At 38.9% G+C, this 25,147-nt stretch overlaps 1 protein-coding gene across 1 annotated transcript in view; it reads left to right on the top strand.

The window, feature by feature from the left end:
• Positions 1 to 25,147, top strand: part of ITPR1 (inositol 1,4,5-trisphosphate receptor type 1) — a 273,195-nt gene that overhangs the window by 167,378 nt on the left and 80,670 nt on the right. Inside the window, exons 34-37 of the mRNA XM_081969590.1 lie at positions 506 to 626; positions 1,974 to 2,158; positions 3,946 to 4,094; positions 5,284 to 5,395. Coding sequence (XP_081825716.1) covers positions 506 to 626; positions 1,974 to 2,158; positions 3,946 to 4,094; positions 5,284 to 5,395 — 567 coding nt within the window. The remainder of the gene's footprint in view (positions 1 to 505; positions 627 to 1,973; positions 2,159 to 3,945; positions 4,095 to 5,283; positions 5,396 to 25,147) is intronic.

Raw genomic sequence — 25,147 nt, 5'->3', positions numbered from 1 at the left:
AGAAGGAAGTAAGGACAGCTGGCTAAGGGTGTGGCCCCTCCCAAAGAGTTTATAGGTGGAGGGACGGGATGGGAATCTTTGCAGGAAACAACAGTCCATTTTACGAGCCATTGAGAAAGCATTCTGTAAATTCAATCTTGGGTTCTTGAAGATAACTTTCTAGGCTCCTAGCCAAGGGGTGGCTTTATCTATGTAATTAGTCATGGCAGACAGCCAAGCCTGTGTCTGCATATTAATTGGAATCATGGGATAGAACAGTATTTTAATTTTACTTGATAATTTGAAAATTTTTGCAATTGCTTCAGTAGGTAATAGTGCAATTATATACCCCAGAACTTCAAGGAAATTTGCTTTGAAAATGCTGTATCTCTGAATTTCACAACAAATCACTTTTCATGGTTGGTTGCTTAGCTTCAGTCTAACTCTTCACATTCATAGACCTCTCTTTTTGTTACCTTCCTCTTTTCCTTGAATTTAAATATACATATTCTTGGTTTCTTTTTAGACTCGTCAGCCAGTGTTTGTGCAACTTTTACAAGGTGTGTTTCGAGTGTATCACTGTAACTGGCTCATGCCTAGTCAAAAAGCATCAGTAGAAAGTTGTATCAGAGTACTTTCAGATGTAGGTAAGAAATCTATATTGATTTATTGATTTATTGATTTATTAATCCATTTTCTTCCTGCTGCAATCTAAACAGATTAAGTGGATTAGGACAACCACCCCCAAAGCATATGATAGTACAAAATATGCAATATCATAATAAATACTTAAGCCCACTTACAACGATAACACAGATTCATATCCAAATACGCTCCAGAAGAGCTTCAGCTTCTTCTGGAAGGTGAATAATTTTGGAATTTCACTGGGGAGCCTTATGTAGGACTGTAATGATTAAGCCACATAATCTCTTTCTGTTCAATACATCTGTCTGTCAGGGGCTGCCACAAAGAAGAGGAAATAGTTAGAACGATAGATAGACAATAGAATTCTTTATTGGCCAAGTGTGATTGGACACATAAGGAATTTGTCTTTGGTGCATATGCTCTCAGTGTACATAAAAAGACAAGATACATTTGTCAAGAATCATCAGGTACAACACTTAACAATAGTCATAGGGTACAAATCAAGCTATTCTCCAAAGCAGCTGAGGACAAGAAGCAATGGATGGAAACTAATCATGGAGAGAAGCAATAAGAACTAAGGAGAAATGTCTTGACAGTTAGAACAATTAATCAGAGGAACAACTTGCCTCCAGTAGTTGTGACTGGAAGTTTTAAAGAAGAGATTTGTCTGAAATGGTATAGGGTTCCCTGTCTGAGCAGAGGGTTGGACTAGAAGACTTCCAAGTTCCCTTCCAACTCTGTTATTCTAATTCTAAACTTGCCGTCAAATATTATTCCTTTTCATTGGTTACTTTAATTTAAGGTGTTTTTATTAATACCTTGAAATATTGAGCATCGGAACATATTTCTACAAGTATTTTTCTATGGAACCCCAGCGGTCTAATCAAATATATGCTTTACTTTCACAATTAAGAGCATATATTAGGCACAATAAGTGTATTACCTTCAGTTATAGAAACTTCTTAATTTGTGCGAATTGGGAAACCAACACAGGAACAGGCTGCAAGATGTTTGGCTTAGTTTTCCCTTTGGAGTTCATTTGTTTATTTGTCAAATTTAGATACTGCCCATTTCACAGTCTTCATGACTCTGAGCAGTTTACAAATGAAACGTTGGTTGGTCAATTATGGGTACAGAATGCTGGGGACTAAAAGGTTTTGCCTAATAGAAGCTGCTATAGCGTACATGCAAATCCAGTGATGTCAAAAACATGAACAAAAACATTTCTACAGATGTCCGTGTTCCCTATGTAAACTTCCCCTTTCATTTCTCAAGATGCAAATTTGGTTCACATCCTTCTGAAATGCATGCCACTGACTAAACAAATGACAATACATTATATATTTCAGCAAAGAGCAGAGCGATTGCTATCCCAGTTGATCTTGACAGCCAGGTCAATAACCTCTTCCTGAAGTCTCACAATATAGTGCAAAAAACAGCGATGAACTGGAGGATGACGGCAAGAAATGCTGCCCGGAGAGATTCTGTGATGGCAGCATCAAGGGATTATCGTAATATCATTGAGAGGTTGCAAGTAAGTATAATATCAATACTTGCTTTTAAGCATTTAGGGCAGGGGTGTCCAAACTTGGGAACTTTAAGACTTGTGGACTTCAACTCCCAGAATTCCCCAGCCAGCATGGCTGGCTGGGGAATTCTGGGAGTTGAAGTCCACAAGTCTTAAAGTTCCCAAGTTTGGACACCCCTGATTTAGGGGATATGTGATTTGTATGAAGAAATAGCATGTCATCCCTTTGAGGTAGTTAAGGCGAGCAGCACCAACTGTGAGTACTACCTATATTGTAAAGTTATAGTAAAAGAATCTTGCAAGTCTGAAGCTACACCTCCCCCCGCCTTCTCAGATGTTTGCCATGCTCGTGGTCCTGTAAACTAAACTGCCTTTTATCTGATCTTTGCCTTCTCCTTTTGTCTTCTCCTCCTGCTGTCTCTCAAGTACATTCTCAGACATCTTTATATGACACTAGGCATTTAGTTAAGAGGAATGTGGTGGCTCAGTGGCTATGATGCTGAGCTTGTCGATCAGAAAGGTCGGCAGTTTAGCGTTTCAAATCCCTAGCGCCATGTAACCGAGTGAGCTCCTGTTACTTGTCCCAGCTTCTGCCAACCTAGCAATTCGAAAGCATGTAAAATTGCAAGTAGAAAAACAGAAGGTAACAGCGTTCTGTGTGCCTTCGGCGTTTAGTTATGCTGACCACAGGACCACGGAAAGGCCTTTGGACAGTGCTGGCTCTTTGGCTTTGGAATGGAGATGAGCATCGCCCCCTAGTGTAGGGAAGGACTAGCACATATGTGCAAGGGGAACCTTTACCTATTTAGCATCTTTATTATTTTAACATTTCCCTTCTCTGATGGCCATTTCAGTTTATGCTCATTTTCCACACACACAAGATCACAATGTGGCTCTTTCACAAATATTATAAAATATTACTATTTTATGTATAGCACTAAGATAGAAAACAGAAAACAGAGGGGTTTTGTTTGTTTGTTTTGCTTTTTAATTTATACATCCACATTTTTAATTATTAAAAGTATTTATTTATTTATTATTATTTTTACTTATTGTCAGTTTCGGATTGTGTCTCTGTGTTTTTGACTTTTGCTTAATATTGAAAATAACTGCCTTCTAGTAGTTCATAAGGATCTGAACTGAATAGATGCCTTTCAATGGAAGCTGGATGCTTGGATACGGATGTCTTATGCAAATGGGACTGATCAAATTGTGGTGATCTCAGTTGTTATAAACAAAATATTTCACTGGAGAAGCTCCTAATTGGGGCTATAGTGAATTGTACTCATTTCCAAGTCATTTCATTGCATTTATGTTCCTCAGCCCTTCAATATTCCTATATTCCCTTCCTATATTCATCTCAGTCTTCCTTCAGCTATTTTCCCCCTCTATTTTCTCTTTTCCATTGACCATCTTATTTTGGCAACACAATGTTTTCACTTCTGGTATGTAATAAATGCAATTAATATTAATATTAGCATAAAATGCCTAGTTTGCTTTTTATAATGCCCGTTTACAGATTTTGGTAAGCAAATGGAAGCACTCTGAATAAATGTTTGCAGTGTTGTGTTGTAAGTACTTAGTATTTGTAACTTTAAAGAAACCTATTTCTATTAACAATGAGAAGAGAAATGTGGAAACAGTGAAATCTGTGCCAGCAGGTTCCCATTATAATGTATTGATCTTGTTTTAATTAAGCATATTCTTATTTTATTGGTATAATTGTTTTTAAAAAGTGCTTGTCTGTATGATTTGTCCATGTAAGTTTCAAACTAAATAGACACCTATTTCAGGATATAGTATCAGCTTTGGAAGATCGCTTACGGCCACTGGTCCAAGCTGAATTGTCTGTTTTGGTGGATGTCCTTCATAGACCAGAACTGCTTTTCCCAGAAAATACAGATGCTAGAAGGAAATGTGAAAGTGGAGGTTTTATCTGCAAGTAAGTTGAGGGTCAGCATTTTCTTTCTTATTTTAAAATAATTCCTGCTCTCTTCTAAACTGTTACTATAGGTTTAGGGTATATTGATCTTATTTTGCTATCAATTTGTTTCTGGTTTTTTGTAAGATTCTAGTAGCTTCCCACATGGATCTAATGTTATTGAAGCTGGTAATAATGGCTTCTGAAAACAGAAAGTAATTTTAATAAAATTGTATTACAGATCATGTGCCATTACGCAGTACTTAATGACTGGATTCATATACTGCATTAGTCTTTGTTTATTTAAGCCACAACATCATCATCCACACCATATGCTAAACCAGTCATATACAAACCACATTGTAGATTAGCATGTTATGTGAATCAGGTCTTGGTGTCCATGTTATTTATTTAGAAAATGACAATATTGTGTCAGTGAAAAATTAGTCTGAGGATAGATGGATAGGTAGGAGTCTCTCAATCCTGTAAGAAAATGTGTGTGACATAATAATGTGGCATATTAAGTTTTCTCATCCTTGTGATGTAAAATGCAGCATGCTTTTTCTATTTGCTGGACTGCGTGTGATCTGGTCAAAAAAACATAAGAATGATTCCTTCTGTTAGCAACCATAAATCTCTAGTAAAATTTATCTTTAGTTTAAGTATGAGGATCCTGGTTAAGTTTTGCTACTGAACGTAACAATTTGTCCATTTTGAAAAAATATGTTTATTCCTCATTTTAGAACGTTTTGCTATGAATGAATTAATGCTTTCTTCAGAAATCCCTGTAAAATGTAACAATGTGCCATAGTTTTTTGTTTCTGATATACCATCTCAGAACCTCCTAGTTCTTAAGCCATGAGAAGCAACTTGTATTTTATGAAATAAGCTACAAATATTGTTGTTCCATGAGAGAGCTGCTTAATTTTAGTTCGTTTATTCCACGTTTGTGCAACTTTATTTTCTCAGAGCAGACTATACTGCACTTCAAAGTTTTCTATGCAGAAGGGGTATGGAACAAAGTTTATTTATTGCTTCACATATATATCTGAAAAAAAACTATGCTTTGAAGAGAAAAAAATTACAATATGGTTATCTTCTGGACAGTTGGTTTTTTCTATCACCTTTAATGCAAATACCTACAAATGCCTTCCTAATTGAGTAGACCTTCTAGTACTGAAACAAACTGTAATCAATTGGTTGTTTTCAGGTTAATAAAACATACTAAGCAGCTGCTGGAAGAGAATGAGGAGAAACTTTGCATTAAAGTATTACAGACACTCAGGGAAATGATGACCAAAGATAGAGGCTATGGAGAGAAGGTACTTTGATGTATAGTCTACTGTTTTGTCTTTTATTCTGCCTTTTTTTCCTTTTTTGCAGAGTAGTTGAAGAAATGGCAGTATGGATTCTTTATCATTGTTGCATTTATTTTTTTTAACGTTGAAAACAATGGCACACACAACTGAATTGCTTATTATTTCCAGTTCATTTTAATAGGACAGCAGACCTCTAAATTCTGCAGCATCTCTTTTCTTCACCATTGAGGATAATGGATTATATGTTACTTAAGTATATTATATATTGCTTATTTGGAGTGGTGCTAGAGGTGAAGACACTCGCCTCCCACTTGGAAAGTTGAGAATTCAATCCTAGGCAGTGACAGATGTTTCTCTCTCAGGGCACAAAGAGAAAATATCTGCTGTGAACTCTGCATAGGCATCAGGAAAGGTATCTGGCTAGTAATGGCTCAGTTCTATTCAGTTACCCTGACTCCACCCTGATAAAGTAATATCCCTTTTATCGGGATATTACAGGGTCATAAAAATGCTAAATAGCTTTTAATCACTTTGGTAACAGAACATAGTTAATACAAAGAAGAAATCCTGTCCTTTAAGGGTTGTGGTCTAGGCATTTTATGTCTTCAAATTTTGCTTTCTAGCTTGTTCAATAAACACATTTTGAAGAGGCAGAAATAGGCAACCACTAACTCTCCAGATATCTATTTACAAACCAGTTGAGCATCTTGAAATGAAGCTTCAGCAAAATCTGGAGGATTATGGATTCCCCATCTCTGTATTCATTCAATTGTACATAATCTAATTTCATACTGATGCTCAGGAACCTGACATTCCAAAATGGATTATTTTTTTACTTATAGATATAAAACACGTCTTATATGAACTTAATGGATATATAAGCTTAGGAGACTAGTAGATTTATTCCAGTACTGGTTTGCATAAGAAGTGTTGGCACTTATAAAAGCAACCCCCTAAATGAAATTACGAAAATTCTTCACCGGCTGAAATGGAAAAAAAAGGTGAGGTGGAAAAGATATCACATTTTCTCATCAGGTCTGAGCAACACCTAGAACTAGTCCTGGCAGACATTCTCCCAATTACTATCTTATATTGTTAAGCAGCATGGATGTGCAAAAATGAAGGGGTTTTGCTTCCCTTCTGTATTGCTGCAGAAGTTAGGAATCCTAGGAAACTGGGAACAATGCATTTAGCTTAGAGCAGCTGATGTTGAGAACTATATCTCCCAATTGAAGTTGCTGCTGCTATGGGAGAGGAGAAAAGCAAAACAAAGCTATCAAGTCTTCTCGCTGTGTTTGCTGCTGGTGGTTTAATTGCTGCAAAAAAAAGGAGATTGGATGAGCAGTAAAGACAGAATGTTTATTGGCATTAAAATATCATAAAAAGATGATAAATCAATTAATTTTGCCTTCTGATGAGTTTCCTTTGATCGTGAAATTGCTGTGGCCCAAAGAGTTCCACAGAGGTAGAAGAATAGATGCCCAAGTTGACTGGAGAACCAATAAATAGAATTAAATGGCCTGATATGACAGATGCAAAAAAATAAATAAAATCCCTTACCGAACTGGATGAACTCCTCTGCTATTTTAGGTCCGTGTGCACTTCTGATAAAAGAGTCATGATAAACAAATTATATTGAACTACACAATAATTTAACTAGTCAATTTCAGAAATTTTATGTGACTGAAAGAACAATCAAAGAATAATCTCTAGGGGAAAAAGTAACAGAAATGTTTTCTAAGAAATCTTAATTATTGGTCCGTTAAGCTGGAAAGGGCTTAAGCCATCAAGTTATTTGCAGAAAGTAGCAAAACAGGGTTTTTTTTTGCAAAAAAAAAAAAAAAAACCTATCTGAATACATCTGATAATCCCAAACACTCTAAAGGGAACCCAAAGGTGCTTTTTCAAGAGGCAACCCCCCCCACCTTTGGGACAACCCTGACCTGGATGACTGAAGGGAATCTCCTTAGACACAGTGAAGGGAGGTTGCTATGAAAATCTGTAAATCTGTTCTAAGGCCCTTAGGTAGTGAAAAACAAGAGGCAGATCAATAGGTTACATTGCTAATTGAACTCTAAGTGCACTTTAGGATCTCAGAAACAACCCAGAGCAGCTGTGTGTATATTAGGAGGCTCTCTAGCATGAGCTGCTTTTAGTTGTACAGAGAAGGGCATTTATACATTTCACACTTTTCATAAACAGTTGTCTGGAACATGTCTGATTTAATCAGCTGCCTAAGATTGAGCCAATGCCCAATATTTAAAATGCATTTCTTTTAAAGTTTCCAACAGAAGAGAATCACAAGATCAGTTAGGAAGGGACAGTTTTCTTTTATATTTGTCTACTCCCCGGGTTGTAACTGTGACTGGTGACCATAAATGTCGATTTAAGCTTGAAGAGAACATACAATAGAGATGGCTCAATGAAAGAACTTATTCAAAGCTGCACCCTTTCTGAGTCTTAGCCATGCTCAAATGAAGGCAGTCACCTATGCAGATGGACAGTGGTGGGTTACGGATCCCGTTGCACCTGGTATGGTGCAACGGGGCCGGGTGTCCACCATACATGTGCACAGCATACTTACTTCCCATGATGCTCCACGATGCTCCAGCTGCTTGGAGGAGTGTCGCACAGGCGCCATACACTCCATCTGCGTGCTCGTAAGCCCTGATCGGCTCAAATACAGGTAAGGAGAGTGGGCGGGCAGGTGGGTCCTCCGGAGCACCGTACCGGAACAGTACTTGGTGCTCCCAGCAGGCACCAGTATGCACGTACCAGAGCGTACTGGTCGTATCCCACCATTGCAGGTGGCCCTTTCCTTTCAGTCTATCACAACTGAAAATTAGTTTTTTGTTTGTGTTAACACGGATGCTTCCCTAGAACTCCTGATACCTCCTGATACCTTGAAACTCCAAGTTATAAGGAACAATTTGAAGCCCCGTGCAATTAGTATGGAGAACTTCTAAGAAAAGCAGTTAATAAGCAAAAATGTTCATAGGAGATGGGGATTGGGTGTGTGTGTGTGTGTCAAAATAGAAAAGACAATGCTACCAAGGTTGATATGAAAACTAACATGGCATCTCACATTGGTGGCAATCTATTTCATTCATTGCAGGAAGAAAAGAATACACACCAATTGTGCGGCTAACCATTTAGCTAATTTTCAACCTGATTCTGCTGTATCAAAGTGTAAATCTACTATATTGTGTGCCTTTTTGAATTTATTCAGAAATAATAATTACTCTTTTTCCCCTTGAAAAATATTTATTTCACTTAGCTATTTGTATGAAATGTTATTGTGTTTTGTTTTTTCCCCGGTGGTGAAAAAGTCAGAATAGAGCAGATTCTAAACATTATAACTTATAGCCTAAAGAACCTCAATAGCAACTATATTATAGGTTGTACAAATGCAAATTAAATGTATGAAATATGTTAAAGACAATCATGGTACTATTGATTATTTTAAATTTAGATCTAATATATTGGAAAAATTAGTTAAAGGGATTACTTATTGTAAATTAGAAGAAAGCTCGGAAATATCTGTTTGTAATGTAGCATGATAAGTAGCAATGAAGAAAAACTTATTTGTATTAGTGCTCTAGCAAAAATAACACGTTGAGCTAAAGCCTTCTAACAACCGCTAAAACATAAGTAATACTGGTTTACTTATTAGCTATTTACCACACTTATTTATTGTACTGGTAGTCCTCGACTTACTAACAGTTCATTTGGTGGACATTCAAAGTTGCAACGGCATTGAAAAAGTGTCTTACGACTGTTTTTCACACTTACGACCATTGTAGCATCCTGATGGTCATGTGATCAAAATTTAGGTGCTTGGCAACTGGTTCATATTTATGACAGTTGCAATGTCCTGGGGTGAAGTGAATGTACTTTCTGACAAGCAAAGTCAATAGAAAAGCCAGATTCACGTAACAATCATGTTAGTACTTTAACAGCTCCAATGATTCACTTAACAACTGTGGCAAGAAATGTTGTTAAATGGAACAAAACTCACATAATTAATATCTCGCTTTGCAATATAAATTTGGGGCTCAATTATGGTCATAAGTCGAGGACTACCTGCATGGACATATAATACTTTGCAATCATTTCAGAAAAAAACTTGAGTTAAATGGTTCTCTCCAGTTTTATGATTTTGTGATGTGTGTGCGTGTGTGTGTGTGTGTGTGTGTTTAAAAAAACAGTGTCAGTATAGGAACAGCTTTTAATATATTTCTTAACCATGAGAAAATGATAGTCTCTAAAACTAAGAAGCTCAGCTTAAGTCTCTTTTTCGTGTTAAAAGTTACACTGCAAAAAGCACCAACTTTATGACGCTGCATTTAAGTATATTCTGTGATAAAGACTTTATAAATGGTACTTACTTGATTTCTGCTTGAGCTAAGGTGCAATCAAATTTGCCCAAGTAAACTGATCATTGTACCTTTTAAAACAAGTTTGTTGAATGTGAATTTTGCTGACTGCGATTTGTTTTTATATCAAGAAAAAACAACATTTCCCCAGGTACCTGGAAACCTGAGTTGCAGTTTTATTCTGAATATACAGATGAAATTAAATTGTTATGTTTGTTGTACATAGAAGTTTCAGGAGTTGCATTGTCCTGAATCAAGCCAATGTGCAATCTGTGTGAAGTAAGGAAGAAATATGCCCTGGGACTCTCAGAAGAATGGATTGATATATTAATTTTTAACACGAAGTTTACAAACTACCAAGTGGCTATGGGTTATTATAAGTATGTTTCCAACATCTACTCAGTCTAATAATATTAAAATTAGATGTCTTGGGATAGAATATTGGATCCTTTTCATGGAACATAGAAATGGACCATAGTGGCCACACAATATCCAATCCCAAGACACCGGGTTTTAATATTATTAGACATAGTGGATGCTGAAAGCATCCTCCTAATACAGGTAGTCCTTGACTTCAACCACAAGTGAGCCCAAAATTTCTGTTGTTAAGCGAGACATTTATTAAGTGAGTTTTGCCCCATTTTACTACCTTTCTTGCCACGATGGTCACTGCAGTTGATAAGTTAGTAACCTGGTTGTTAAGTGAATCTGGCTTCCCATTGACTTTGCAAAAGGTGATCATATGACCTTGGGACACAGCCGCAGTCAAGAGTATGGACCAATAACCAAGCATCTGGATTTTGATCACACGATCATGGGAATGTTTCAAGGGGCATAAGTGTAAAAAACAGTCATGTCACTTTTTTCACTCACTACTGTTACATGTTGAGGATTATCTGTAACCTGTAGCCACTTCATAGTTTGTAGATTAACTATAGTAAAAATAGTACAGTACATTATAATCAGATAATTGTCACACTGAAAAGTTTACATGCTTTAAAAAAAAGTTATATGAAACAACAAGGAATAATAATGTTTAATAATATTGGTGTAAAATAGGGGCATACAGCCATATTTTTCAAGACACTTCGGTTTATCCGTATCTGATAAAGGATCATATGTTGTGCTAACTTAGGCTAGTATGTCAAATACATTTGTATCTAATGTTGTATTCAAGAGAGAAGACGAGGGCTGTTGTTGTTGTTTTAATCAACAATCTTACAAAAGAACTGGGTTGAAAGAATGGAAATGATGGTTCTCAGCATCTATAATGACTGATTATTTGCCATTTCTCTTTCATTAATATTTATTTTCAATTTCTTTTTGTCTCCCTCTTGTTCTTCTTTTTAGCTGATTGCACTTGGTGAATTGGATAATGCTGAGGTTTTGAATTTCTTACTTTATTGTTTCTTTAGTCTTCCTTGGTGGTATCCTGAAGTCAGTAGACATGTAGTATGTCGTGCTGTATTGTTAGTGTTTATGTATTGTGGTTCTCACGTTTGTGCTAGTGTTGTAGTGGAGTGTAACTTGTCATGCCATATACTATTTTATTTTAATTGTGTATTTTGTTTTCCTCCAAGAGTATTGTCTGAACATATTTTTGGATTCAGTCATGTTGTGTTCGTTCAAATGGTAGCACACTGAATAGATAACTCTCCAATGCAGTATAATGAAGATGTTTAAACATTTCACATTCTGTTTTATAAGAATTCTTTGAACTTAGAATTGTTAATGTGCAAAGATGATGCAATCAAATCTTGAATTTACCACTCTGTATAATTGAAAAAAAAAAAAGATGGTACTAGAATTAAATAGCTGTTTTGTGTAGCTTTCCTGGTTAATTTTTTTAAATGGCAGTTTAATTTCCATAAATCAGCAACCAAAAGTCTGCTATAATCTATAGTTGTTTCTTCTAACTGAGCATATGATCCTAAGAAATACATGGGAAAATGTATACTTTCTTTATAGTCAGACTATCTGACACTAGGGAGTATACAGAGAAGTAGAAGCAAGTGGTTTTCATGTTCTCCATACATGGCCCATTGATCAGCTCAAGTTAGCTTTGTCTTTGCTCTGCTAGATTTTCTACTGTCAAAATTCCATTCATAACCATCATTAACATATGATCAGATGCTGCTCTATGAAGATAGTATCAGAGATTTGGGGGGTTTTTGTATTACAAATATTGTGGGAAAGAGCATAAATTAGGTTCGCGTAGTTGGTCAAGTACTCCAGCACTTTGTTTTATTTTACTCAATTTTGTCAACTAAAACTAATTCTCTTTTAAAGTTGCTTTATTGTCTCCAGAGTAATTTTAAACCAAACCCATTTAGCTTCAGGGTGTTGAGAAGCGCACTGTATTCCTGTGATGGGGAACATATGGCACACATGACACAGGTGGCATGCAGCAACCTCTATGTGGGCACGTGTCACACTAGTTCAGCTTCACCTTGCATGCCCGCGTCCCACTGGCCAGCTGGTCATTGGGTCTCTGCCATGCATGCGTGGGGAGCGGGGTGTGTGCGAGAGGGGCACATGTATGCATGGGAAGCAGGGCGCATGCGGGGGCACTTGTGATTGCGTGGGAGGTGTGGGGGTGCGCACATTGCATTTGGGAGGTTTGGGTGCATCCACACACATTCACACACACACATGCACACTTTGGGCACTCACTCCACAAAAGGTTAGCCCTTTTGCTGCTATATTCCAAACCTGTGAACATATATGTGGAATTTAGGCTGCTTGTTTTTACTTAGATTTTCTGTCAAATGAAATGCTTTCACACATTCTGACTGGGCTTTGCATTAAATCAGGATTGACATCAAGCCCAGTTTAGAATTTAGCCCTCGATTAGCAGTGAAAACTCTGTTGGCTGATGTCAGTGGAAGGATTTCACGCTAGCAGCAGGTGTGTTTATAAATATAGGGAATGAACACTATCTGTTTATTAAAAGTGTCTTCTGGCAGGAGTTTGCATTCCCTGAAACTTTTCTGAGGAAGCGTGATGTTTTCTTTTTCCACCAACCAATTTACAAACACATGGCACGAAGAAAGAAATGCCTTTTTAAAACTCATATTCTATGTCCAGTCAGTTTCTACTATTGAGGAGAAGAAGAATAAGGAAATTACAGTTCTTCCAAACAAGAAATTTATGACTCTTTCTTAAATACCAAAAAAGTATTAAATAAGATACTATTTCTCCCAGTCTCTCACACCAATTTACTTAGTAAAGGATGTTTGGAAATTACACGTTCTTCCAAACAAGAAAAAACATGCTTGTGATTGTGATGCATGTTTCTGCAAAAGTTGTGTTTCTTCAAGAGGAATTAGAGATAAAGTCGGCTATAACCGTTTTGTTAAAAATGGAACTTTAAAAGTAAAGTGCATACTGAAATGCTCTGGATAAATTTATTATTAAACCAAACTGGTGTGTGTGAGAGAAAAAAAACTAAAATATAGTAACTCTTTAAGAAAAAATCAGGGCAGAAATATTTGATTTCATTCTTAGAACTGGTCAAGATATATACAATACAATACTTTCCAAACATAGCTCCTGAAAAAATAGTTGAATTTTATTCATCTGAATGTTTCAAGTATTCTTAAATACCAAAAAATGTATTAAATAAGATACATTTCTCCCTGCCTCTCACATCAACTTATTTAGTAAAGATGTTTGGAAATTACATGTTCTTCCAAACAAGAAATTTATGACTCTTTCAGAAAGAGAAAAAGGAAACTTATTAGCCAAACCTTTCTCTTCTTCATAACCAGCCTTTTAATCATATATGGATTTTTTTTGTTAATTTTTTTTACTTATGTTCAATATTGTTGTGGTCTCGAACTAGATTGCATAACTGCCATGTCAAGCCCATCACATAAAAATCACAACTACGATAATCATTGCCTTCCTCATGCTTATCCCAGGTAGCCTGTTTTTATTTATTTAGAAAGACCTTATTTATAAAAATGGCATTCATCACACACTAGTTCACTGTAACACTTAAACTTTGCCAGAAGGGGGCACCCTAATGATGCTGAAGAAGCTGAGAGATGTCCTACTTTGCTTTCCCTCCCTCCCTCCTTTCCTCCTTTCCCCCCTCCCTCCTTTCCTCCTACATTGCAGTGAACTGCTCTGTTGGACATCTGCCAGCGTTCAGGCAGCAGTTACATAAGAGGCAGCTTTTTTTTTCCCCCTTCCTGGAATTTAGTCTCTCTGCTGATGTGTGACCTTCAGCAGTAATTGCCAATAGAATGTGGTGGAGCTGTTTACTGTTCAGTCCAGACTGTGGCTGTCAGTATCCCAGACTGCACTGGCAGATACTGCGTCTGAGTGGATGTTAATTTTGGTTTAAATAAATTAATTAAAAGGCTAGTACAAGCTAAAGAAGCATAGAAAGAACTGGACCCAAAGCTTTGATATCCCTTTAGTGCATATGCAAAAACTTGCTTATCAGAGGGAACACACATACACACTACCCCCCACCCCCACTGCATCCATGTTTGTTTGAAGTAAAAAGATTGTATTGAGTAAAAATCTTAGGAAGCAGGAGGAATTTTTTAAAGAGAAATATTTTAGGGTAAAATATACCCAGATTGATTTTTCCTGAAAACAGTGGATTGCAGCATAGACGTTATTAGCCTTGTCTGCTATCCTCCTCTGCAGACAAATAAAGTTTGCCTGTAAACTGTTGTATCCTTGTATCTATAGAATACAGTCCTGCCAGAATAAATTATGGTAACCAAGAAAACTCTCACCAAGGAGAAGGTGTAAAGGGACATTTTTGCTGCCTGGCAATTTTGACTGCAGTTCTTTCACGTAGGGAAAGTTTCCTTATTCCTTGCTCCCCGAATGAGTAGAAAAGAAAAAGAAATGCACCTCAGATTGAGACGAAGAGTTTTGCTGTATATTTTTCTCCGTTTCCGGCAGGCACACCGAGTCTTAACATACATATTTAAATTTTTTTTAAAAAAAAAACAAAAGTTTGCAAAACAGTGCACAGTAGTATTCACCAATGCTGAAAGACACGCAGTGATTGCCCAGTTTTTTTTTTCCACTCTCAGATGAAGCAGCCAGTTTTAGATGCGAATTGCTTAAGCCTGCCTACTTTAGGGGCTGCCTCTCTAATGATTTGTAAGAAAAGATGTAATTCATCTCTTTTAACTTGACTTTCAAACGTTTTAGTTCAGGGTGGTCAAACTGGATTTCTCAGAGGGATGGATCAGCATTGTAGTTCTCCACAGGCCGCCCCGGGGATGGGGGTGGAGAGATGGGACGGATGCTTCCTGCAGCACCCTGCCAGCCAAAATGGAGTGCGGGAGGCCGCGCAGGGCCCCCACACCCCATTTCCTGTCTGGACAGCCTCCTGCAGCACTTTGCTAGCCAAAATGGGGTTTGAGGGTGACACGTTCCCTCCCTCTCTGCCCCGTTTTGGCCTGCAAACTGCTGCAGTACGCCATACAGGCAGAAAATGGGGCACCACGGGCCAGTCCTTTGCTATTTCTAGGCTGGCCCCAGGGGCAGATTTAAGCATTTGGATTTGGCTTGAGTTTGACAGCCCTGCTTTTAGTTGCTTTAACTGTATAATTCTTATACGCCACCATACAATATGGAGGCAGAAAGGCAATACACATTTATTAGTAACAGGATGACTCAGGCTAAAAAGTTAGAGAAGCCCTAGATAAGTTGCAACCTTGCTGGGTACCAATACTTTAAGGAAGCTGGCCAGAACCACAAAGTGAACATGAGAATAACTCCAGGTGTGCTATTCAAATTGCACTGAATATACTGTTCTCATTCTAAAGGTCACCCTAAATTAAAGAAGAATGAGTCAGGCTTGTGATTACCTTGTATTTGTACAGCCAGGTCCAAGTAAAACGAATGCACTGGTACACAGATGGAAGGTGAAATATTCTAATAGTTTGAGGCAGATTTAGAGAGATGAATTTTGAAACATTTTCCAATCCACATATTTTAGCAGTTCTCAAACCATGAATTGAGAAACCCCTGGAGGAAGTCTTGCAAATTTGGAGACGGTTCTAGTTTTGTTTAAAAACTAATTGGACTAGCAAAGCAACAGGCACTCCAGAAATACTCAGGTCTTTCCTCCTTATTTTGTCCACGCAAAGCCCTATGGATAGTTGCGAAACCGCAAAAATAGAGAACTGGTGATTATAGATTAATATTACTTATTTATTAGAAGAAAGTGCTGCTTTATTTCCTAGCATATAGACCTAACCCCAGTGAAAGCATTTGTATTACTTCTGGGGCCTGTCATACAAAGCCATGTATCATTCTAGGGATCCCAGTTCCACAAAATTTGAGAATCCTTATTTTAAAGCAAACTTGTACCATAGCTTCACAAGCTGTATGCTTAATAACTTATATTATTAAATTGATGGTCAGCATTTCATTCTTTGTTCTTGCAGGAGGGAAAATCCTTGTATGAATGTTGCAAAAAGTTGAAAACCACAATGCAAACTCAACATAAAAAAATAAATTAAACAGCAGTAAACATTATAATACAATGTATCAACCCACCTTGGGCAATACCATCTCTCAAAAGCTCTATAGTATAAACTCTGTTGGCAGTTTTTTTGGAAGAATGTCAAATTTAGTTCCAGCATGATCTCTGGATGAAGGTTGTTCCATTAATTCAGAGATATTTGTAGTTGTATTTAAATAGTGGGAAATTCTTACATTTCTTTCATAGAACTGCAGAGGGAATGGGGGAAATGACTAATTTAAAACTCTGTATTTTAGCAAATCAATACATACTTATAGTTTATATTTTAATTTGGATGCTTTCTTTGTCATTGTTTTAAACAATTGCTAAGATGGAACAGTGGCCTTTCCTAAAGCTTCTCGTCTATATATGTATCTGTGAATTCTGTTGCTGGGCCAAGATTCTTTCAACAAATAGGAGAGCCCAAACCCTATATTAAAGAACTGAAATTACATACATACATACATACATACATACATACATACATACATACATACATACATACATACATGCTGGTCTTGTTGTATTTGGGTCTTTTCCCATGTAAGATTGAGATTGTTTTGGTAATGTTTCAGCGAGGTCCCACTCGCCATCTTCAGGCTGGTGTTTTCGGCTTCATGCTTGTGCAAGTAAAGCGTGGTCGGAGCTATCGTCTCTCTATAAATCTTGGTGAGGGAGTGTGGAGTGCTGGCTTTGTTGCTGTAAGTGGGTTGATTGGCTGTGTAGTTGCATCCTGATTGGTAGATGGAGTTGATATTTGTAGATTGGTCGGCTGTTTCATATCATCCTGGGTAGCTGAGGCGCTGGCTGTGTGTCCGTTGTTCTTTTGTGTTGTGTTGTGGGGGTGTTTCTCTATTTCGATGGCTTCCATAATTATTCTCTTGTGGAAGTGTTCTTGATAATACCTCCCGCCTACCAAACATCTGGAAACCAGCCCTAGTCAACAAACAAACCCCACCCACCACCCAGGCCATTACAATACAAAACAACAATGCACACAAAGCCAGCACCAATCAGCACCAATCTACCAATCATGATACAACCACACAACCAATCATTCCACTTACTGAAACAAAGCCAGCACTCCATACCCCCCCCCCACCAAGATTTACAGAAAGACGACAGTGCTTTACCCCCAACAATCTGGGCCTTCATTTTACTGAACTTAGAAGGATGGAAAGCTGATTCAACCTGGAGTTGGTCAGGATCAAACTCGTGGCAGTGGGCAGATTCAGCCTGCAATACTGCATTCTAACCATTGGCCATTCTGGCTATTCAGCCATTCTGAATCATAATGGTTGAACCATTGGGAATTGTTTTCTACACCTATCTTAATTGACTGGAAGGAGTGAGAGAGGCTATCTGGGTTGAACTAATCATGTTTAGGCAATTAAGCATATCTAGTTTTGTTCAGAAACACAAAGTTAAGAGTACTAATAAAAGAGAATATTTGTAGCTCAGGGTTGAAGTGTGGATCCTTGATGCTCTCTGAGCTTGGCTATTTTGTTGCAGATATTGCATTACACATTACCCTTTCATTACATTTCACTATACTGATAATGTTACCTAGTTTGGTAGTAAAATGTCTGCAAGAAAACTACCCAACTCACAGAGCATCAAGGACTTCAAGGTTAAGAGTAATATGAACCTAATAAAGATAAAATTAAGGTTAATTCAGGAGTACCTAGTAACAAGTAACAAAGAAGAAATTTTATGTAAAAACATACAGCAAATAATGGAGTAATAAAATGGGGTGGGAGGGGCTTCATTCATAAATTCTGGCAATTCATTGAAGGTTGCCAGAATTAAAAACGTATCTATTTTAACTTTGAGCAAATAAATCAAATTTAGATTCCTTCCTTTTGCTTTTAATAATCTTGATCTTTAAAGTCTTCAAATAATGCCTAAATAAATTTAATTTATTTTCATTTGTTCTTTGTCCCTTCTCAAAAAATATCTTCAAAACTTTAATCAGTGTATTTTCCAAATCCAATATAGAAAAGATATACAGGTATTTATTTATTTTGGGGGAGTTGTTATTTATACATCCCTTTTTAATTACTAAGATACCAGCTGCTTTCATTTGTATATCCAGTGTAGCATTTCCCACCATATCATTCTTGTAGCCTCTCATTTTTAAATCCACTTTCAGATCCCCCTCATTCTTGTCCAGCATGTCTTGTCTCTCTACCATAACATGTTTTAAACACAGTCTGTCATCTTCTACTTGAAAGTATATATCACATAATTAGCAGAAGTCTGTCAGACATTCATTGGATTGTTTCCCAGCTGTTATGGGAACTACATTAATGTAAATTACTTGTTCAGCTAGAAGACCATGCATTTGTCCCTGAACATTATAATTAATGATAAATTTCTGCATAACAACACAGGGGTGTCTTGTTTTGTTGAGATGGCTATGAGACTGTAAGACAAACACGGCTCTGAAATGATTTACGAGGACTTCATTACCTACAAAAATGGCTGCAACTATGTTATTTAATAATGTGGAGAGCTAGTGTGGTGCAATTAGTTCTTGACCTACAACCACAATTGAGCCCAATGTTTCTGTTGCTAACCAAGACAGTTAAGGGAGTTTTGCCACATTTTATAATAGCAATAGCACTTCACAGAGCTTTACAGCCCCAAGTGGTTTATAAAGTCAGCATATTGCCCCCAACAATCTGGGTCCTTATTTTACTGACCACTGAAGGATGGAAGGCCGAGTCAGCCCTGAGCCTGGTGAGATTTGAACTGTCAAATTGCAGGTAGCTGGCAGTCAGCAGAAGTAGCCTGCAGTACTGCATTCTAACCACTTGTTAAGTGAATTACAATGTTAAGTTAGTATTAGTATTTGTATTTGTATTTATTAGACTTGTTAGCCGCTCCCTCTCCACGAAGGGACTCGGGGCGGCGAGTAACACAGTTGTTAAGTGAATCTGGCTTCCCCATTGACTTTGCTTGTCAGAAGTTTTCAAAATGTGATCACATGACTGCTGTATATTGCAACCATGATAAATACATGTCAATTGCCAAGCGCCTGAATTTGAACACATAACCAGTGGATTCGGCAACCATCATAAATGTGAAAAGCAGTCTTAAGTCACTTTTTTCAGTGCTGTTGTAACTTCGAATAGTCACTAAGGAAACTGTTGTAAGTTGAGGGCTACCTGTACTATAAGATGTTGAACTAGAATTTGGTAGATCAAACACATTTTCAGCTAGAGAAATTTCACTGGATGACTTTGGGCTAGTCATTCTCTCTCACCCATTTTATTTCACATGGTTATCATTACGGTGGATACTGGGAGGTAAAGAATGTAAAATAACCTCCCATCAAGTCCTACAGGAAAAACAGGGTATAAATCTAACAGTAAAATAAATAAAATCTGTCTATTTGATGACTCTGTGTGGTTGTTTGTAAAATCTACATGATAATGTAGATTATTATATAATAGGTGTAATACTGATAGTCTAAACAAGTTTACCACATTTAATATTCGGTAATTTTACTTATATATTTCCCTCTTCCTAGATTCTACGTGGTTTACAGACATAAAATTCCATTTATTTAAACACTGATTATGATTTAGCCTAAGGCGGGGTGGGGAATAGCATAGCACAAATTTAGTTAGACATTATTTCAAAATTTAACTAATTGGCAATAAAACTATTTTTTCATTCACATCAGTGGCGGGGTTCAAAATTTTTTACTACCAGTTCTGTGGGTGTGGCTTGGTGGGTGTGGCTTGGTGGTCATGGCAGGGGAAGGTTACTGGAAAAATCCCCATTCCCTCCCAATCAGCTCGGGAGGCTGAGAATAGATGGGGGAGGGGCCAGTCAGAGATGGTATTTACCAGTTCTCCGAACTACTCAAAATTTCCGCTACTGGTTCTCCAGAACTGGTCAGAACCTGCTGAATATAACTCTGTTACTGTTAATTGTTAATCCTGTGCATTGTTTCAAATTAGATTCATTTAATTACTGGAGGATGTTCACCATTGAAAAAAGGATACTTTGTGATTAGTTCCTCCCCTCTAAAAACTTTCTTTCTAAATTACTTTAATATGAGGTTTTTTGGCACAATCATTTATTCGCTGAGTGGTGTTTGTAAGTTATCTCAATCTATACAGTATTTTTCCAAACAACTTTTGTGCTTACATATGTACACCTGTAGGTATAGGATTTTCTTGATAGAGTATCATTCAAAAGAGGGATATAAGTACTTATACCTTGCATATTTTAATTTTTTATGTACATTAGACATATCAGCACTGTACTGTTGTTATTGTTTAATGTTACTTATCTTCACTTGTGTGTCTTAGCAATGCATTTAATATAAAGTTTTCTGTTTTAATATGTGCTTTTAAATAGCTGCCTAAATCACCTGAAATGGAAAACGATCTAGAGGTGTGTCACTTATTCACCTATATTTGTAAAATGTAGAGATATTGGTGATTTTGAGAATAGCTGTGGTGGAGCATAGATCTGTGTTTGGTATGTTTGAAATTTTAAACTAAATGTTAGATATTATTCAGTGACCCTTATATGTTTTTTCTCTCAGTATTTGAACTTAACATGGAGATGACCACTAAAATTAATGAATTAAAATTAATGTACATTATTTTAAAAGTGTAAAATCATTGCAAAGTAATTATGCAGTGATAAAATAATAAATTTAAACCTTCGTGCATGTAAGTGTGTGCTTGTGTATTTACTTATCAAAAGTACCACTTCAGATTTATTTTGGTTTATCAAAAATTTCACCCTGAATTCTTCCAATTAAGAATTTGGAGTTTAAAAAAAGGATTAATTGACCATAAAGTCATTTTTCAACCCTTAGTGACCATAGAGATCTATCTCTAACCCTTTCTTTCAAGATGTATACTCATTGCCACTATAATTGAATCCATCCCCTTTTTGCTGGTTTGTTGTCTTCTATTTCCTTCCAATTTCCCAGCATTAGAACTTTTTCCAGAAAGCTGGATGTTTGCATAATGTGTCGGGAATAGGATAATTTTAGCCTGGTCATTTGTTCAATGATCTATCAGTTTGGTTTTTGGCTGACCATGGTGTACTCAGGAATTATAAAATCATAGGGCTGGAAGGAACCTTGGAAATCTGCTAGGCCAGCCCCTGTTCAGGGCAGATATCATATACCAGTGATGACGAACCTATGGCACGCGTGCCACAAGTGGCACGCGGAGCCATTTGTCAAGGCACGCGAGGCACTGCCCTGTCAGAGGCTTTATAGGAGCCTGGGGAGGGTGAAAAGAGCCTCCCCCGCCCCCCCCGGAGGCTTCAGGGACCGTTTTAAGCGTTCCGAAGGCTTCGGGAAAGCCTCCAGACTGTCCCTGAAGCCTTCGGAATGCTTAAAACGACCCTCTGAGCAACCCGGAAGTCACTTCCGGTTTGCTCGGAGGGTGGTTTTAAGTGCTCCGAAGGCTTCAGGGAAGCCTCCAGAAGGTCCCTGAAGCCTCCGGAGGGCCTCCGGGGGGGCGGGGGAGGCTCTTTTCGCCCTCCCCAGGCTCCTATCAAGCCTCTGGAGCCTGGGGAGGGCGAAAAAAGCATGTAAAAATTGGGGGGGCGTTGTGCGCGCATGCGCACTGGGGATCGCGCTTTGCATTATGGGTGCGGCACACCCGCACATGACCCCCCCGCGCTCCCCCCACTTGTGGCACGCAAGCCAAAAAAGGTTCGCCATCACTGTCATATACCATCCCAGTAAAATGATTGTCCAGTCTGTTTTTGAAAATCTCCAATGATGAAGCACCCACAACCACAGGAAGCACCCTATTCCGTTGATTATTTGTTCTGCTGTCAGAAAAATTCTCCTTACTTCTAGATTGGATATGTCTTTGAACAAACTTCCACCCATTATTTCTTGTCCTGCCCTCTGGTGCCTTAGAGAATAAGCCAACCCCTCTTCTTTGTGACAGCCCCTCAAGTACTAGAAAACAATTATCATTTAAAGACATCAATACCTTTCTTGTTTTTCTCCTATAAAGTCTCTATAGAGGATCATGGGGAATATAATGGCTTGCGCAACTCTGATCTTTGTAGGTATAGGAAAATACTGCAAGCTAGCAGGTGCTACCGAATAATTATGTGCAATGAAGTAAAGGTTCCCCTCGCACATATGTGCTAGTTATTCCTGACTCTAGGGGGTGGTAATCATCTCAGTTTCTAAGCTGAAGAGCCAGCGCTGTCTGAAGACGTCTCCGTGGTCATGTGGCCAGCATAACTAAATGCCGGAGGCACACGGAGAGCTGTCATCTTCCCACCAAAGGTGTTTCTTATTTTCCTATTTGCATTTTTAAATGTTTTCGAACTGCTAGTTTGTCAGAAGCTGGGACAATTAATGGGAGTTCACTCCATTATGCGGCACTAGAGATTTGAACCGCCAAATTGCCAACCTTTCTGATTGACAAGCTCAGCGTCTGAGCCACTTCGTCCCTCTTTATGTGCAATAGAGACAGCTAATATATTTACCCCATCTTTTAACTATGTAGTTAGGAGGGACATGTCAGTGTATTTAGTTCAAGAATACATATTACTGCAAGTTTATAAACACAATTAACTCTACTAAACATACTGATTTTTTTTTCTCTGCAGAGCCCTTGTCCTCCTTGAACACACACATTTCCTAAAATCTTGACCAGAGAGACTCTTGACCCGATCAAGAATTCAATTTCAATTTCAATTTATTTGTGCTTCTAGACCGCCCCCTCTCCCAGAAGGGACTCGGGGCGGTGTACAGTCCATAGAGAATATCACAAAAATACAATAAAAATTAAATATGTACAGTTTGGAGGAGGTTAAAATGCAATTAAAAGAACTGTACAAAGCTGAATAAATATAATTTTTTAAAATCCCTAAAACAGACACAACAGATTAAAAAAAAACCCTAAAATAACCAGATAATAATACATTTGCCAGGAGGGACAGTTGTAATTATGCCAGGCCTGCTAATCGGAACAGGTGAGTCTTCAATTTTTGCCAGAAGGAGCGGAGGTCAGAAGTGGTTCTAATGTCGGGGGGGAGGTCATTCCAGAGGGTTGGGCCCATCACAGAGAAGGCCCTACTCCTTGGTGTTGCCCGTTGGCATTGCCTAGTGGACGGCACCAGGAGAAGTCCCTCCCTGTGTGAGCGAATTGGCCGCAGGGATGTATGTGGGAGGATGCGATCCCGCAAGTAACTAGGTCCCGTGCCATGGAGCGCTTTAAAGATGGTAATCAGCACCTTGAAACGCACCCGAAAAACCACAGGTAGCCAGTGCAGCTCGCGCAGGAGAGGTGTTACGTGGGAGTACCTCGTACTCCCCATCACAGCCCGCGCGGCTGCGTTCTGAACCAACTGCAGTCTCCGGGCGCGTCCCAAGGGCAGCCCCATGTAGAGAGCGTTGCAGTAATCCAGGCGGGACGTCACCAGCGCATGAGTGACCGTGCGTAGGGCATCCCGGTCCAGTAGGGGGCGCAATTGGCGCACCAGGCGAACCTGGTGGAACGCCCCCCTCGCCACGGCTGCCACATGGTCATCCATTGACAGCCGGGCATCAAGGAGGACGCCCAAATTGCGCGCCCGTTCCACAGGGGGCAATTGTTCGCCCCCTATGGCCAGCGATGGAATCAGCTGGCTGAACCGAGGTGCCGGTAGCCACAGCCACTCGGTCTTGGAGGGGTTGAGTTTAAGTCTGTTGTCCCACATCCAGACCCCGACGGCTTCCAAGCACCGGGACATCACTTCAACAGCCTCGTTGGGGTGGTTTGGGGTTGAAATATACAGCTGAGTATCATCAGCGTAGAGGTGATACTCAACCCCAAAACCACGGATGATCTCACCCAGCGGCTTCACATATGTGTTGAACAGGAGAGGCGAGAGGACCGACCCCTGTGGCACTCCACAAGTGAGTGGCCTCGGGGTCGACCTCTGTCCCCCTGTCAACACACATTGCCTCCGGTCGGAGAGGTAGGAGCCGAACCACCGCAAAACGGTACCTCCGACTCCTATCCCCTCCAACCGGCGCAATAGGATACCATGGTCGATGGTATCAAAAGCCGCCGAGAGGTCTAATAGGACCAGGATAGAGGAACAACCTCTATCTCTGGCCCTCCAGAGATCATCAACCAACGCGACCAAGGCTGTCTCTGTGCTGTGCCCGGGTCGGAAGCCGGACTGGCGTGAGTCTAGATACTCGGATTCGTCAAGGTGTTGTGGAAACTGCTGCGCCACCACATTCTCGACAACCTTCGCTAAAAACGGAAGGTTGGAGACTGGACGATAGTTAGCTAGCTCCATTGGGTCGAGTGCAGGCCTCTTAAGTAAGGGTCTCACCACCGCCTCCTTCAAGGCGGCTGGTAAGGATCCCTCACCCAATGAGGCATTCACCAGGCCCAGAAGCCAGCCTCGGGTCACCTCCCAAGATGCCAGTACCAACCAGGAGGGACACGGGTCCATTAAACATGTGGTGGGTCGCAGCCGTCCACGCAACCTATCCAAATCCTCGGGGGCACAGAATCAAACTCCTCCCAGGATGGTCTCACAAGACTCGCTGTTGGCGGCCCGTCCGGTCCACTGAGGGGGGCCCATCCGCTCCGGATCTGAGCGACTTTATCCTGCAGATATTCCCCAAACTCCTCAAGAACATGATCTTTCATTCTTTCACTTTAAAGAAATGTACCATAGCTACAAATGTCTGAACCCTTCTTGTTTTTGTTTTCTAGAGATTCTAATTTGTATTAAATAACAATACAATGAAATTCACATTCACTTTTACTTCTAGATTATCAATGATTTTTCCAAAAGCCTGATATATCGTCTAAAACTCCATTTGAAATTCTGTTTCTGATTCAGACATACATTAAATTTATATTTAAT

This window comes from Natrix helvetica (genome assembly GCF_964273705.1).
Source record: "Natrix helvetica genome assembly, chromosome: 1".
Lineage (NCBI taxonomy): Eukaryota > Metazoa > Chordata > Lepidosauria > Squamata > Natricidae > Natrix > Natrix helvetica.
This window is presented reverse-complemented; position numbering and strand designations above follow the sequence as displayed.